This window comes from Cucurbita pepo, chromosome 17 (assembly GCF_057944985.1).
Source record: "Cucurbita pepo subsp. pepo isolate OVF chromosome 17, ASM5794498v1, whole genome shotgun sequence".
Classification (NCBI taxonomy): domain Eukaryota; kingdom Viridiplantae; phylum Streptophyta; class Magnoliopsida; order Cucurbitales; family Cucurbitaceae; genus Cucurbita; species Cucurbita pepo.
Window position 1 is genome coordinate 10,558,960 of NC_141814.1, and position 15,004 is coordinate 10,573,963.

The 15,004-nt window shown below is 34.5% G+C and overlaps 3 protein-coding genes across 3 annotated transcripts; 1 reads left to right on the forward strand and 2 right to left on the reverse strand.

Annotated features, from left to right (window-relative positions):
* Positions 1–718: 718 nt before the first annotated feature.
* Positions 719–5,096, forward strand: LOC111778141 (D-glycerate 3-kinase, chloroplastic). Its single transcript, XM_023657807.2, has 12 exons — positions 719–1,128; positions 2,281–2,666; positions 3,032–3,111; positions 3,613–3,664; positions 3,746–3,787; positions 3,859–3,937; positions 4,021–4,052; positions 4,133–4,201; positions 4,276–4,350; positions 4,419–4,535; positions 4,621–4,671; positions 4,754–5,096. The coding sequence occupies exons 1-12, from the start codon at positions 927–929 to the stop codon at positions 4,895–4,897; spliced, it is 1,329 nt and encodes a 442-aa protein (XP_023513575.2). The 5' UTR covers positions 719–926; the 3' UTR covers positions 4,898–5,096.
* Positions 5,097–5,748: 652 nt separating this feature from the next.
* On the reverse strand, positions 5,749–7,497 carry LOC111778783 (auxin-induced protein AUX22). The gene is made up of 3 exons (XM_023658758.2): positions 7,056–7,497; positions 6,848–6,941; positions 5,749–5,935 (listed from the first exon to the last, which is right to left on the reverse strand). Exons 1-3 carry the CDS (start codon positions 7,423–7,425, stop codon positions 5,851–5,853), a joined length of 549 nt encoding a protein of 182 aa, XP_023514526.2. The 5' UTR covers positions 7,426–7,497; the 3' UTR covers positions 5,749–5,850.
* A 4,415-nt stretch (positions 7,498–11,912) lies between these two features.
* LOC111778784 (palmitoyl-acyl carrier protein thioesterase, chloroplastic-like) lies at positions 11,913–13,557 on the reverse strand. Its single transcript, XM_087119333.1, has 6 exons — positions 13,349–13,557; positions 13,096–13,274; positions 12,870–13,018; positions 12,676–12,789; positions 12,283–12,605; positions 11,913–12,163 (listed from the first exon to the last, which is right to left on the reverse strand). The coding sequence occupies exons 1-5, from the start codon at positions 13,518–13,520 to the stop codon at positions 12,416–12,418; spliced, it is 804 nt and encodes a 267-aa protein (XP_086975459.1). The 5' UTR covers positions 13,521–13,557; the 3' UTR covers positions 11,913–12,163; positions 12,283–12,415.
* Between the last annotated feature and the right edge of the window lie 1,447 nt (positions 13,558–15,004).

The window sequence follows — 15,004 nt, forward strand, 5'->3', positions numbered from 1 at the left end:
CATATTATCAAGCATATGATAAAATATATTTCAAGCCACTTATCCACCCCCTTCTATTTTATCCAACTTAATTGAAAAAATAAATTATTTATTCCTATAAATACGATTAAAGTTATAAAATTGGCACTTCAAAATTATTATTATTATTATTTTATCAAATATTTGCCAAATTTTTATATTTATTTTTAATATATCTAGATTGAATTGAATTAGATTTTTGTTTGGGTTATTTTGATTTTTTGAAAAATAAAAAAATTTAAGTCGGTTCGATTAACATTATTGTAATTGGGTCAACCGGATCGACTAGAAAATAGGATTATAATCCAACCCCACTTCTAAAATCATTGATATTAGTGATTTATTGTGACTTGTGGAAAATCGAACCCCAATCCAACTGGAAAATTGAAAAATTGAGGGAAACAAAACATTTCTTACAAAAGTGTAGAAACTCTTCCGTTAATAGATATATTTTGAAATCGCAAAGCTGACGACTACACATAACAGGCTAAAATCGCTAATATATATTAGCAGTGACTATGAACTATTACAGACGATAAATTCTAGTCCAGTTACTCATGTCTGGAACTCAAAATTTCGAATCAATCTATAAAAAATTTCTAACCTAACTCGTATTCTTCCACCAAGAATTTGACTTTTAGTCGGGAATATAAAACTTCTAACTCATTATACAAATATATAATATAGAATTCATATAGATTTGTAGAGGAGAACGAAAGAGAATTGTCATCTCAAGTTCTCAATTCATATCCGCACAGCTCCAAGTGTGTGTGTCTCTCTCTTCCCTCTTTTCTCTCTCTTCCCCACCCTCCCACTATGGCTCGTAAAAGTCGGCCAGAAACCAAAACCAAGATGCCTTGGAAATGTTAATTGTCAAACAAGCGCTCACAGTGAGGCTGTAGATAAGTATGGCAGCTCAGCCGCTATCTCCGACTTCAACTTTTCCCTCTCTTTTCTGTACCAACACTAATGGCGTCGGTTTTTATAAATTCGGTGCTTTCCTTCATTCCCACCATGTCTCTGTTTCTTCTTCTTCTTCATTTTCCATGGCTAAAACCAACCAATCCATTTCCAGACTCTGTTATTCGCCGACTCATTTCGCGAAATCAGGTATTTTCGTCTTTCCAGATTGTTTTGATGGAACAGTATCTGTGTTCATCAGGTTTTATCTGTTGAGTTCTGCGATTTTCTCTGTTTGGCTATTGGAATGGTTTTTGATGATTGTGTGGGGTTATTGGTTGTCGAGTGTTGGGAAGGTTATGCAATGTTCGTCGATTTCATTTGCCTTTTTGTCTCCTTTATTCAATGGAATTTTGGTAGTGTTTTGAGGTTTTGGCTTTTGATTATGCGGTATTCTCTGTTTGGCTACTTGGAAAATTGTGGGGAATAGGAGCTATCATGGAGGGAAATTGAAAAGTGTTCTTCAGTTATGGAAATTTGGTTTCATGATGAGAAATTGAAAAGTGTTCTTCATTTGTCTTACTTTTTGCAATATCTTTTGTTCTTTCTTGAAATGGATTCTGTTCATTCTTGGTGTTTGGAAATTTGGTTATGTGAGGTCCTACATCGGTTAGAGAGAAAAAACGAAGCATTCCTTATAAGGGTGTAGAAACCTCTCCCTAGTAGACGTATTTTAAAACCGTAAGGCTGATGGTGATACGTAGCGAGCCAGAACGGACAATATCTAGCAGCGGGTTTGAGCTCCCTTTTATCACTTTTACTTAAAAGGATATCAAAATGGTTGGGTTCATCAGAGCATGACGTAAATGCGCGGATTGTATAGATCCTTATGTTGCCAATTAAACAAGTGGGCTAGTCTAATTCAATACATTGGGAGAGATTTGAGTGAAGTTATCAATTCAACCATTCCCACGGTTTCCTGACCTCTTTTCTACCTTCATCAAAGAAACACGACCATTTCCCTCGACGCATAGAACATTCTATTCGTTCTTGAAACATCACTTTGCTCTTTTCAGGGGACATTTTCATATAGGATTTCTGATAAGTAAAAACATCCTATCTAGTTATTACTTTGTAGTGAAATCAGAGATAGCTTCAAAATTCTTGTATTTTCTGAATGAACTTTACCATATTTGTAGTTAAGCTTCTATATGTAGTTTCAGAAAGCTACAGTTCAATTGTTTTATGGTCAATACTGTTCTACTGTAACTTGTTTCGTATGCAAATGTCTTCTTAATGTGTAGAGGGAAACTGCTTTAATCATTGATCTCTTCCTTTGTCTCCTTTGGAATTTTATTCTAGGCAATGGATGTTCATGGATTCAAGATAACTCCTCGTGTCACGGTGTTGCTGCCTCGGTCGAGCGTTATCAAGGCTCCGTTTGTCATGCATTGCCCACAAAGCCAGCACAAGTTTCCATTTTGGAGGATCTTTTTGAATTCATTTGCTCAGGTCCATTGATAGAAAAGTTGGGCCTGACCCCCACAAATGTGGCTGACGCCATAGATAAATGGCTAGCTTATGGCTCTTATCTATGTCGATTGTTCAAGGTTAATGAAATGGAGCTCACAATTCCTCAGAAAGCAAGATTTTATCATTACTATATACCTGTGTTTTTTTGGTGTGAAGATCAAATATCTCAACACCATTCCTCGTTTAAAGAAGGAGAAGAAATTCCTCCCTTAGTGGTAAGCTTTTGGACTTCTCGTAGCTTTTTTCTTTTCGTTTCAAACGTGCACATACCATCAAGGAATCGAGATATTTTGCACAAGGCTTAGCCGGTGTGCCAGTGGAGACGTTGGGTCCCAAGGGAGGTGGATTGTGAGATCCCACATTGGTTAGAGAGGGTAACGGAGCATTCCTTATAAGGGTGTCGAAACCTCTCCCTAGCAGACGCATTTTAAAAACCGTGAGGTTGATGGCGATACGTAACAGGCCAAAGCAGACAATATTTGCTAGCGATGGACTTGGGCGGTTACCCTGTTACTATTAGAGCGCTCTAAAAAATTGTTATTCCCCTGGTTATTTATCTTCAAATCACTTTGTTGTGCAGATAGGATTTAGTGCTCCACAAGGTTGTGGAAAGACGACACTTGTGTATGCTCTCAATTATCTCTTCGAAGTAACAGGCAGGTAGGCTGTGATGCTAGTAGATATACCATAATGCGAGCTGACTATCTGCTGAAGCAGTGATAAGAGTATAGAGAAAGGAAAATGTGAGATCCTACGTCAGTTGGAGAGCGAAACGAAGCATTTCTTATAAGGGTGTGAAAACCTCTCCCTAGCAGACGTTTAAAACCGTAAGGCTGATGGCGATACGTAACGGGCCAAAACGGACAATATTTGCTAGCAGTGGACTTGAGCTGTTACAAATGGTATCAGAGCCAGTCACTGGGCGGTGTGCTAGCGAGGACGCTGTGTCCCCAAAGGGGTGGATTGTAAGATTCCACATCGGTTAGAGAGGGGAACGAAACATTCCTTATAAGGGTGTGGAAACCTCTCCCTAGCAGACGCGTTTTAAAACCATGAGGCTGACGGCGATATGTAACGCGCCAAAACGGACAATATCTACTAGTGGTGGACTTGAACTGTTACATAAAAACCATATAATTTCTGACTAAATCTCTATCTCAGGAAGTCTGCTATGGTATCCATCGACGACTTCTATTTGACAGCCGAGGGGCAGGTTGGTTAGCTATCAATGGCGTTTTTTTAGCGTTTTCTTTCTATTTGCAGTACTATAAGTCATTTAAGTGTTACATGGTAGGCACAACTGAGGGAAAGCAACCCCGGGAATGCTCTTCTGGAGGTAACTATTTATGGTCTGTCCTTCTCTTAGTCCTCCATATCTTCTGTTAATTATGTTCTTTCCATTTTCAGTATCGAGGAAACGCTGGAAGTCACGATCTCGAACTGTCGGTCGAAACACTCACAGCTCTCTCCAAGTTGACCAAGGAAGGTCAGTTTGTTTCTCCTTCACTTCTTTTGCTGTTGTCCCTGGTTTCGAGTTTTTTACTCATCGAATTCTCTTTTAATATGAAGGTTTAAAGATGAAGGTCCCCAGATATGATAAAGTAAGTTCAAAAAACCATGCTCATATCTAATTCCAGTCATTTGTGATTCTCAAACTCCCCATTTCCTGTGTTTTATTCAGTCTGCATATAGTGGAAGAGGTGACAGAGCTGATCCTTCTACTTGGCCAGAGGTTGAAGGACCACTGACAGTAAGAAATTTTAACTCAACATAAAACTTATGGCACCTACCTACTACATAAACCTTTCGTTTCGTTACCTTTAGGTCGTCCTGTTTGAAGGTTGGATGCTCGGCTTCAAACCGCTCCCGACCGAAGCTGTTACAGCAGTTGATCCACAGGTTATAGCTTTTTCAACTCTTCCAACATTGTATCAAGGTAAACCAAATCTGAAATTTGAATTTTATAGCTGGAGATAGTGAACAACAATATGAAAGCGTACTACGACGCTTGGGATAAGTACATAGGGGCATGGATCGTGATCAAGATAAACGACCCGAGTTGCGTTTACTATTGGCGTCTACAAGTAAGGCTTTATACACATTAGCATACAAGAATCACCACCTGGGTTTCAGAAGCCTTAAGAACTGCATGTTGTTATGAATTTACAGGCAGAGATTGCAATGAGAGAGGCAGGAAAACCCGGGATGAGCGACGAAGAGGTAAGCCGAAAACGAAACAAAGTGAAAGAGTTTGAAAGTTGGGGATGGTAAAGATGAGTTGTGGTGGTGGTGGTGTTTGCAGGTTAGGGACTTTGTGTCACGTTATCTGCCGGCTTATAAAGCTTATCTTCCCACATTGTACGAAGAAGGACCAAGTGGGTCAGATCCAAAGCGCTTGCTTGTGGTTGAAATTGATGAACAAAGGAACCCAATTCTTGGATATTAGCTTAAAGCTGCTACCACTGCTTTTGTGAGCTTCCCCACATGTTCTGTTCTGTTATGGTCTTTAACCACCACCTTTTTACACCCTTTGTGCGCCCTGGGACCTCTCTTATTCATTCATTTCTGTGTCTATCTGTTTATGCTGTATGTAATGTAATATAATATAATATAATCAAATGTGGATTTCACTATAGTTTTTTCAAGTCCTACCTGAGGTGCTATGATGCAGCTTTTACTTCCTTTTTTTTTGGGGAAAAATATGATTTTCCCACCTCACTTTTTATAATATTTAATGAAAAAAAAAAGAGCTTACTCCCGGAAACTCAATCCCCTTTTAGAATTCCTGCAAAAATTAATGGAAAATTTTACTACGAAAATTTTACTACGATTAAATGTAGAAATAAGATGAGATGAGGACAAAGAAGATTTTTCCATCCTTGTTCTCACCTCGTGGACGAGGATGGAGAAGACTTTTTGATCTTTGTCGACATCTTTAATCATAACTCTAGTATGAGAATATGACAATTTTATACGGTTAATTGTTGCACATGTAAACTAATTACGTTTGATTAATATCATGTTTATCTAATAACCTTGTTTACCGTTCGAGAATAATTAGGTGAATGAGAAAGAATATGTTTTACCGAGGAAAAGAAAAAGTTCAGGATTGGATATGCTATCTATAAAGGTTTAGGTGGAAGTATGCCTGTTTGCCAAATTTGTCACAGTTTTGTCTCTTATGATTGTTCGTAAGAACACTAAAATAATAATAAACCATTTCCTTAATATAACTAAACAAACTATAGTATATAAGTGAAGAATTAAAACAAAAAACACCAAGCTATCTAGACATTGTAACATAAAATTGTACCATTAATATTAATTATGAGAATTACGGTTATGTCTATTTTGAAGCTAAATAAAGTCATAAAATGAAGGAAAATATATTTCTTAAGCTCATAGATCCTTAAATTGCAGGCCGAACCCTTTGGCCTCCGATCTCTTCATGATCCTCAGTCTCTTGCACGATTTAGCAAACATCCTGAAAAAATATGATCATAATTAAATCTAAAATTCGATTATTATTTTGATTTTAAATTATAGGCATGGGATATGTCGGGGAGGGGGCAAGGGGAATTGAATTCAGGGACAACTTTGTAATCTGGCTGACACTATTATTAAGGTCTGCTTCCTGTCGGCATCATGTCGTGTTAGTTAATGAATCGGCAGGGTATATCAAAAGACCATTTTGCCCTCTCTGTCACTTTCTTCCTAATTAAATGTCTAATTAAAACTTAAATCGCAATTTGTGTCAATCATATCAAATTGACTTTGACTTTGACTGGAGGCTTCAATTTTAAGCACCGTTAATAACGGTAATACCAAAAATATAAATATATATATACATATATATATATATATATAGGGCAACAAAAACGTTCGTATATATCTATATTAGATTTTTGAACTGAGTTGAATTTTTGAAAAACTGAAAAATTCGAGCACGTCTATGGGTTGACATTTTTTTTTGTTGGTTCAACCTGACCAACCCGAAAATAAGATTACAACCTAACCCAACCATACCGTACTTTTAAAATTTTTACGAAAAATAAGAATATTTAACATCTGTAACTGATACCATTGATACGTTATAATATATGAATTTTTTATTTTAAATTTTACGTGATTTTCGTTGTTAATATAACAAATATTGTAGGAAAAAAAAGAACAACTCAACTAAAAAACAGAGGATTGAGTCGGGTTTAGGGTTATAAAGTCGCCCAAGCAACCCGATCAACCCTTAACAAATGAAATAATATGAATTTAAATTGTTAGTGAAATTTTGAGTTAGGTAAAAAGAAAAATGAGGGACGTAAATCTAATGGTAGATCTAAAGATTTGAAGTCCAAATTTCAATAATGTATATTTGTTGTACTAAAAAAATTAGACTTACTCCCAGGGGACGTCTCCCACAAGCATCCAATCTCCGTCTTTGTCTTCATAAATCGGAATGTAATCAGATCCTTTTCCATGTTTCGATGTCTTTCCTATCATTTTACAAACATACCACTACATTATCACGATATTTATGTATATTACTATAGAAATCGTAAAAACAAGAGAGAAAATAAAACAAATACGAGAAAGAGCACTAAATTTACCGGTTCCAAAGCAAGCAAAGAGCTTTTCAAGAGCGAGAGCAAGATCCGAATATCCATTATGAGAACCCAAGTCAAGTTTACGAAGAAATGGAGCTCCATCCATACTAATCTTTACGTATATTTTTGAGTTCTTATTTTCATGCAACGACTCTTTCTCTTCAAAACTATTCTTTCTTCGATACGAACACACTGGTGGCCACCCTACAACTTGTCCCTTACTCATGTTATTCTTCCGCTCGACCTCGTCTCTAGTCGGTTCATCTTCGCCTGCAATGGCAACGTAGGCTCGTTTCTTCTCGTTTTTTTCGCCATTGCCAGGGAGACCGAGACGAAGCTCGGTGATCTCGAGTCCAAGGGGTTGTTTTTCCATGGATGAAAAATGGGTTGTTAGGGATGGGGAAAAAGAAAGTGGGATATATAGAAGAAGGAAAGAGATGGGGAAAAAGAAAGTGGGATATATAGAAGAAGGAAAGAGATGGGGCAAATGGAGGATGGAGTGGGGAACCATGACAGGTCAACTAAGGGCTTTGTGGTCTCTGAGATGAGTAGCCAATGTGGGGTCTTGGTGTCCCCTAACACACTTTTAAGGACAGGCAACAAACAACAACTTATTAGGGTTTTATTACTTTTTCTTTTCATTCAAATTTATTCTAAATATATATATTTTTTTATTAGCTTAGCTACGGTTCCGAGAGAATCGAGTCATTTAGTCAGCTTATCTAAGACGTCCACAATTGACTACTTCTTTTGTGGACTGGGTTCATTAAATATGATGGGTTTGCCCACCCGCCTCTGGAACCTAAACTTCTAGACTATGACTCAACAAATCTCGGCACTAAAATATGCGAGCTATTAGACATTTTTTTCAATACCTCGTTGAGGAGGGTAAGAAAAAACGTCGATGGAAATTTGAGATAACCCCAAAAAAACGTCGATGGAAATTCGAGATAACCCCAACCTCCACCTCTTCTCTATCGAACCTCTTTCTTCACATAGTTCATTTCCGCCATGATAACAAGCAGATGATGAGCTTCTAGCTCTTTCATTCTGATCCAACAAAAAGATTCTAGTTTTGAGCGTTTGTGTTAAACATGGTGTAACGACCGAGACCCACCACTAGCAGATATTGTCATCTTTGGATTTTCTTTTTCGGGCTTTCCCCTCAAGGCTTTAAAACGCGTCTACTAGAGAAAAGTTTCCACACCTTTATAAATGGTGTTTTGTTCTCCTCCCTAACCAATGTGGGGACATCACAGGTGGCCATCGTAAAAGCTTCAAATTTGAATATAAAATTTAAGTCAATTGGTTGTTCAAATTACGATAGAAAACTTGAACTCGAGAAGAAGGCAACTGCTATCTTTCGTATCATCCCTACCAAGATTTATACACCCGTTACAACATAGAACACACAAATCACTCCCCGACAGATAATAACTTTGATGAATTTGTACGTACGTGTAATATATATTGATAGCTCATCATTTTAAGCACACATAATGACATTCTTCAATATGATTTATTATTATTATTATTTATTAAAAGTGACAACTAATTTAATATGTACCAAAGACATTATAATATACATAGCTTAATGGGTACAATCATGTCACATGTTAAATGAAATTACTTTTTTTTTTTTTTTTTCGTAAAATGTGTTCAGCTCAGATTGAAACATAGGAATATCCGACCTTAAAAAAAACATATTATTGATTTTAATTATCATGAATTTTAATTTTAGTCAATAAATAGTTTCTATTAATATTTTTATTATTTATTAATCATAAAATGAAAAAAGAAAACTAAAATTGGATTTGTTACTATGTAATTTATATTTATCCTTAATTCTTACCTTAAAATTAATTATTCTAAATCAATGATATTTCATAATATTTAACAATTTTTTTTATATATAATTTAAAAAATCCTCCATAATTGATAATTAGCATATAAAATAGGGTTTTGTCATGAGAAAAAGAAGGTACTCATTTCATTTACAAAAGGGCACATAATTTCAAACAAAATCATCTAATCTTGCTTTTTTTTTTTTTTTTTTTTTTTTTTTTTTTTTTTTTTTTTTTCCAATAATTAAATTGTAATGAAATTTTATAAATTTGGAGAAAAAATTGAAAGGGTCGATGGTTATAAATGAAAGGGACCAATTTTCAAACTTACAACGTAAAGATGTCTGTCTATTTACTCGTGAGGACCTACTCGAAACGAATACAAGAAATTCTTAAAGAAAAAAAATGAGAAAAAACGAGATCGAGAACTAAGATTACGTTGTCCAAAATATTTTTGTGTGAAAAAAACTTAGAAATAAAAGGAAAAAAAAAAACAAAAAAGTGAAATATTTGATTATATTTTGGATTAATCATCATAGAAAAAAAGAGAATCGTTTCAAGAGATTTGGGTGTGCGAAAATAATAATGAATCCCAATGTTTTAATTTCTGACACTAATTATGTCTCCAATCAAAAAAAAAAAAAAAAATCCTTAAAAATATCATATATTAAATAATGATAGAAAAATGTTAAAATCTACCAAAATAATAATAATAATAATATATGATAAATAAATAAAATAAATGGAACGAAGGTTTATTACCATTTGATCGAACATATAATATGTTGATTAATTAATTATATATAAATTTATTCATAATTCATATATTATTGCTTCCTTTTATCCTAATATTTTAAATTTTTTAATTTTATTATAAAGTTTAAAACTTTATTATATATTGAAATGTAATTTACAAAAAAGTCAATAAAGCATGTTATTTGTAGGGATGAACACCAACATATAGTCAAAATTAACACATATTTGATAGAACTAAGTGGCTCCTCAAGAACAAATATTAATTAGGTAAAGACGTTCAAGGTACATAAACTCGTGAACAGTGATTTCGAGTACATAATAACTTGAATCGTTGAAACATTAAGAATTGGGTTATTGTGTACCAAGTCGAAACAATGTTGGAACGATCTTGGATGAAACTATGGTGGAATTTATACGTGTCTTACGATGAGATTGAAATCGTAAAGAGAGATGTTTGGTAGCGACCGAGCATATGTTTGGTTAGGGTTAGACAAGAGAAGAAGAGTGAAGAAAGAAGAAGGGGAAAGGCACACGTGATGGAGTTTGTGTCCAACATATCATAAGGTCACCAATGTCTAAATTGGTTCTTCACGCCAACCCATTTAGACAATTAGACCAAATCATTTAGATTTTGCCTCTCAACCAAATCAATAACGGACCTACCACCCATTTTCATATCTCTACATTGGTTCGGGAGGAGATCGAAACACCCTTTATAAGGGTGTGGAAACCTTTCCCTAGCAGGAGCATTTTAAAGTCTTGAAGGGAATCTTGCAAGGGAAACCAGGACAATATTTGCTAGTGGTGGGCTTGAGCCGTTACAAATGGTATCAGAGCCAGAAATCGGGAGATGTGCCAACGAGAAGGTTGTTCCTTGAAGGGGGTAGACACGAGGTGGTGTGCCAATAAGGACGCTGGCCCCGAAGGGAGTGGATTTGATGGGGTCCCACATCGATTGGAGAAAGGAACGAGTGCTAGCGAGAACGTAGGGCCCTGAAGGGGGTGGATTGTGATATCCCACATTGGTTGGGGAGGACAACGAAACTCCCTTTATAAGGGTATAGAAACCTTTCCCTAGCAGACGACTTTTAAAGCGAGGGGAATTGATTAAATCATGTAGTGTTTAATTTTTCTTTATAAATTCATTTGCCTAAAACGGACTTAATTTATGATAGATCATAAACAAAACAATTAGACATCTCTATGTCATTTGCCTTTGACCTAATTGTAATCATAAACAATCCGTTGTACGTAACGGTTATATACATGGACACAATTCGTCCTATACTTATAAAAGTACAACTTTAAGTTCATAGTGGAGCGATCTAGAGTTTAAAAAAATTAAAATTAATTGTTTAAGGTACGAAACATGGAACATTTAGATTTTGATCTAGAGAAATTTAAAAAATATCGTATTGTGCCCAACAAATTATTAATATCTTGGTTTCAAGAATTAAACACGTGAAAAAAGTTAAATAAATAATAATAATAATAATAATAATAATAATAAATCGTAGTTGAAATTAAATATTTGTAACATCACATTTATTTTGAAAAATAAGATGATGGTTGAATTCATAGAATTGGCTAAAAGGCCAAAAAACACAACACATGCAACTGTCACATATGCCTCTTTATATACTATATGCTATTACCTCTAATACAAACACGTGTCACCTCCTCCCCCTCTTTGCATTTAATTTCCATTTTTTATTTAAAAAAATTAATTTTAAAAAATTTGAATCTCTAATCTTTTGATCGGGATTATAATGCCTCGACTGGTTATTTATTGAATGCACGTTGGACCGAGAAGGGCAAATTGGGTAATAAAATTTAGAAATTAGGGCAAATATGGAAATAGTGGCATTAAGTTGTAACAAGGAAAGGGCCACATATTCCTCCCTTGTTTGGTAAGCGAATGGGCCATGTGTTTCCATGCGGTTGGAAACTATGGGCCAGGCTTTGTTTTTTGGGCCGATTTGTAATCTCCTAAAATCCGGGCCATGGCCCAAACCATGGCCCAAATAGTCCAACGGATGGAGACGGATGTTTTCAGTCATGTTTCCTCAAATAATAATAATTAATAAATAAATAAATAAAAATAATATTGGACATGCTCTACCATTAAAATAAAAAAATAATTTTTTAAAACTAAATTGTTAGATTTTTATGGTAAAAATGCAAATAAAAACATTTTTAACTTATAAAACATAATAATTTTAAAAAGCCCTAAATAAATTATTACAAGTACTCAAAAAAATAAAAATAATACGTTAATTAATTGAATTTTGGTGTCCAAACGGTTTTTGCTCGAACAAGTTCAATCCCATGGGAGAGAATTGAGTGGTGGAGTTTGAGGTCTTTATCTTGGATGAGAGGAGTACCATTCACAACGTCGTTTTCTAAGGGCACAGAAAGCGACTGCAATTGCTGATCCACACTACATTCTTTTAAGTACTTGATTGTTATACCCGAGAGCTGGTAATTCTCCAACATGGATCGAGGAGTACCCTAAAACCAAAATATTGACATTTTTTCTCATTTTAATTTTATTATATCATTTAAATAAATAAAAGAAATAATTTATAACGAAAAAAGGTAGGTAAATAAAAAGGACGAAAAAAACATACCTCGAGAACAAAGTTGATATAACTGGCATTGTTAATGTGCTGATTCATATCGAGATCGCTCACTCTCGACTACCAATATTTGAAGAGTCACGAGTAAAATAAAATTAAATTAGAAAAGAAAAAAAAGGAGTTATTAAAAATTAAAACTTACAACTAAAGATGCATGGGTGCAATCGTGTTGATGTAAATGTAGTTTTTGGGAGACGATGTTATCTTCCTCAAGGATTGGATGGCTGTCTAAGAAGAATGGATTCATTTCCTCCTTTAATTCTTCACAAAATTTGGATAATTTTCTTGTTCTTTTGTTCATCAAAACATAGAAACTGCAATACAAACTAAATATCAAAACATATTGATGTTTCAACCGTGTTCGAATTGAGATCAAGAACAAACCATATTGCACGGATCAAAACTTTTCCACTTTTCTTGTCACGAGCGATCCAGTTTCGACGATAGCTATTCTTCCCATGTTTACATATCCACGTACGAAGTTCAACGACGTCGTTCCTTCAAAATTCGTGTTTTAAAACCATGTTACTCGAACATCTTAGCAAACACGGGAATGTAAAAAAATATGTTATATTTACCAAGAAGGAAATTGGTCGACCACCACTTGCAATTTATGTACGACCCATATGAGGTCCCTTTTCGTCATTTCATGTGTTGTGCCAAATCCCGTCTTGCCCAATCCCCTTTCGACCAATCCACAGCTTATGAAGTGATTTAGTTTCGACTCCTAATCAAAACTCATGTATCAAAAGAGATTCACATTTCATGTATAAATATGTTTCTTTAAACAAACAAACTTAGAACCTGTAATTGGTTGATGACGAAAAACATTGTCATCTTATTATCAGGTCCCGATTCGTATGATCTCACCAAGAAATGACATTGGTAAACCAAACCATCGTTCAAAAACTCTTCCACCATTAAATTCTCACGAGTTATCTCGGGTTTTCTCGACACGTAATCATCGATACTCTTGAACCCACCTACCAAAAAAGGAGAGTCACCCACAAAAGAAGGGTTGGAAAAGGCAAGATCTTTACTATCATCATCAACTTACCTGCAATGGGTTGAGAAATGTGAGAAGATTTGAGGGTAAGAGAGGCAGTCTTGGGTCGGGCTTTGAGGTGCAAACTGGGTGTGGTGGCATGTCCAAATGTTGGTTCCCTCATTGAAATTGATACTAATTCCATACCAAAATGGGAGCCATTTGATGAACATATGAGTGCCATGATATCAAACTTACCATAAGATTTGATGGAGTTGGAGCCTTAGATGAGAGAACAGAACCATTTATAGGATTTTTTTTTTTTTTTTTTTTTTTTTTTTTTTTTGTAAGATTTAATTTTTCAGTTTTTTTTTTAATATATGTTTTTACTTTAAAGCTGTTTCATTAATGTTAATTTTCATTAATTTTAAACTGACGTTGGAAGACTCTTCTAGTTTTTATAATCAATTCATAATTTTTCTTCCTTCCTTTAAATTCTATTTTTTTTTCTTATATTTTGTTCGAGGAATTTTATGTATTAATGTTACTTTACTTTTAAAAAAAATTGAAACGCAGTACTTAACTATCAATGAAGCTTTTTAATTTTTAAGAAACGTTTTTAAAGTTCAAAGTTATTACTAACGGTTTTCATTGTTTTTTGATAGGTTTCGTGGTGATCTAAGTCGAAAAAAAGTTTGAATTGACATATATATATATATATATACTATTTATATAAAACAACAATGCCAACCTATGTTCAAAAGGCAATACCAATCTCATTGATGAAACCTTATTCATTGTCAATATCAACACCTTTTCGATCTCCTCGCGGTTTCACTTCTAGGACGTTCTATTATAGAGAAATTGATGATCCACTTAATGCAAATTTCTAAGTACAGTCAATAAAATATGTCAAGTTAAGTTATTCCGAACATTTATTCAAAAACTTTATTTATCAAAAGTAAATGTTAGTTTGTATAACACCCATTTATTTATTTTCAAACATTTAATAAGATGTATGAACTCAAATTTTTTTTATTTATTTGAATCCAACAATCACTCCGTTAATATCATATTATTGATAAGATTGACTTCGAAGCGAAATTCTATAATTCAATCGAAAAAATCATAGTTACAATATCCTTGGGAGTTGCAGTTAGAGAAGGAAGAACAGATTTTGAGTTCCAGTAAAGTAATGGTCCTCCACAAACCTCATAAATCCTTCCTTCACAATTCTAATGGATAATACATCAAATAATGATGATTTTAGTATGCAAATTGTAGCATTCCCTACACTATAAATTGCATACCTAATGTATAATGTCTTATAAATGCATACCTAATTAATGGGCTATGCCACAATTAATTCATTATCATTTTACTAAGTAACTACTCAAATAATACTAACTTATTACTTCAATAATTCTAATTATTGGGCAATGGATGATTTGATCAATCGACCAAACGAGGAATTATTGTTATTATTATTGTGTGCGCACACGTGGGGCTATGGTTCATCTGCTCAACTTCAGAGTCAAGCTTCAAAATCATTTAAGGAAAGGAAAAAATTCTGTAGTATAGGAAGACTATAGAAGGCAGAGGGCAGTCGAAGGGAAACAGAACCATAAGCCTAAACGACACACGTATCACTGTACGAGTAGAGAGCAAACGATGAAATCTAGAGGGAAAAAAAGATCAAAATGAGACTTACCATATTCGCTCAACTCG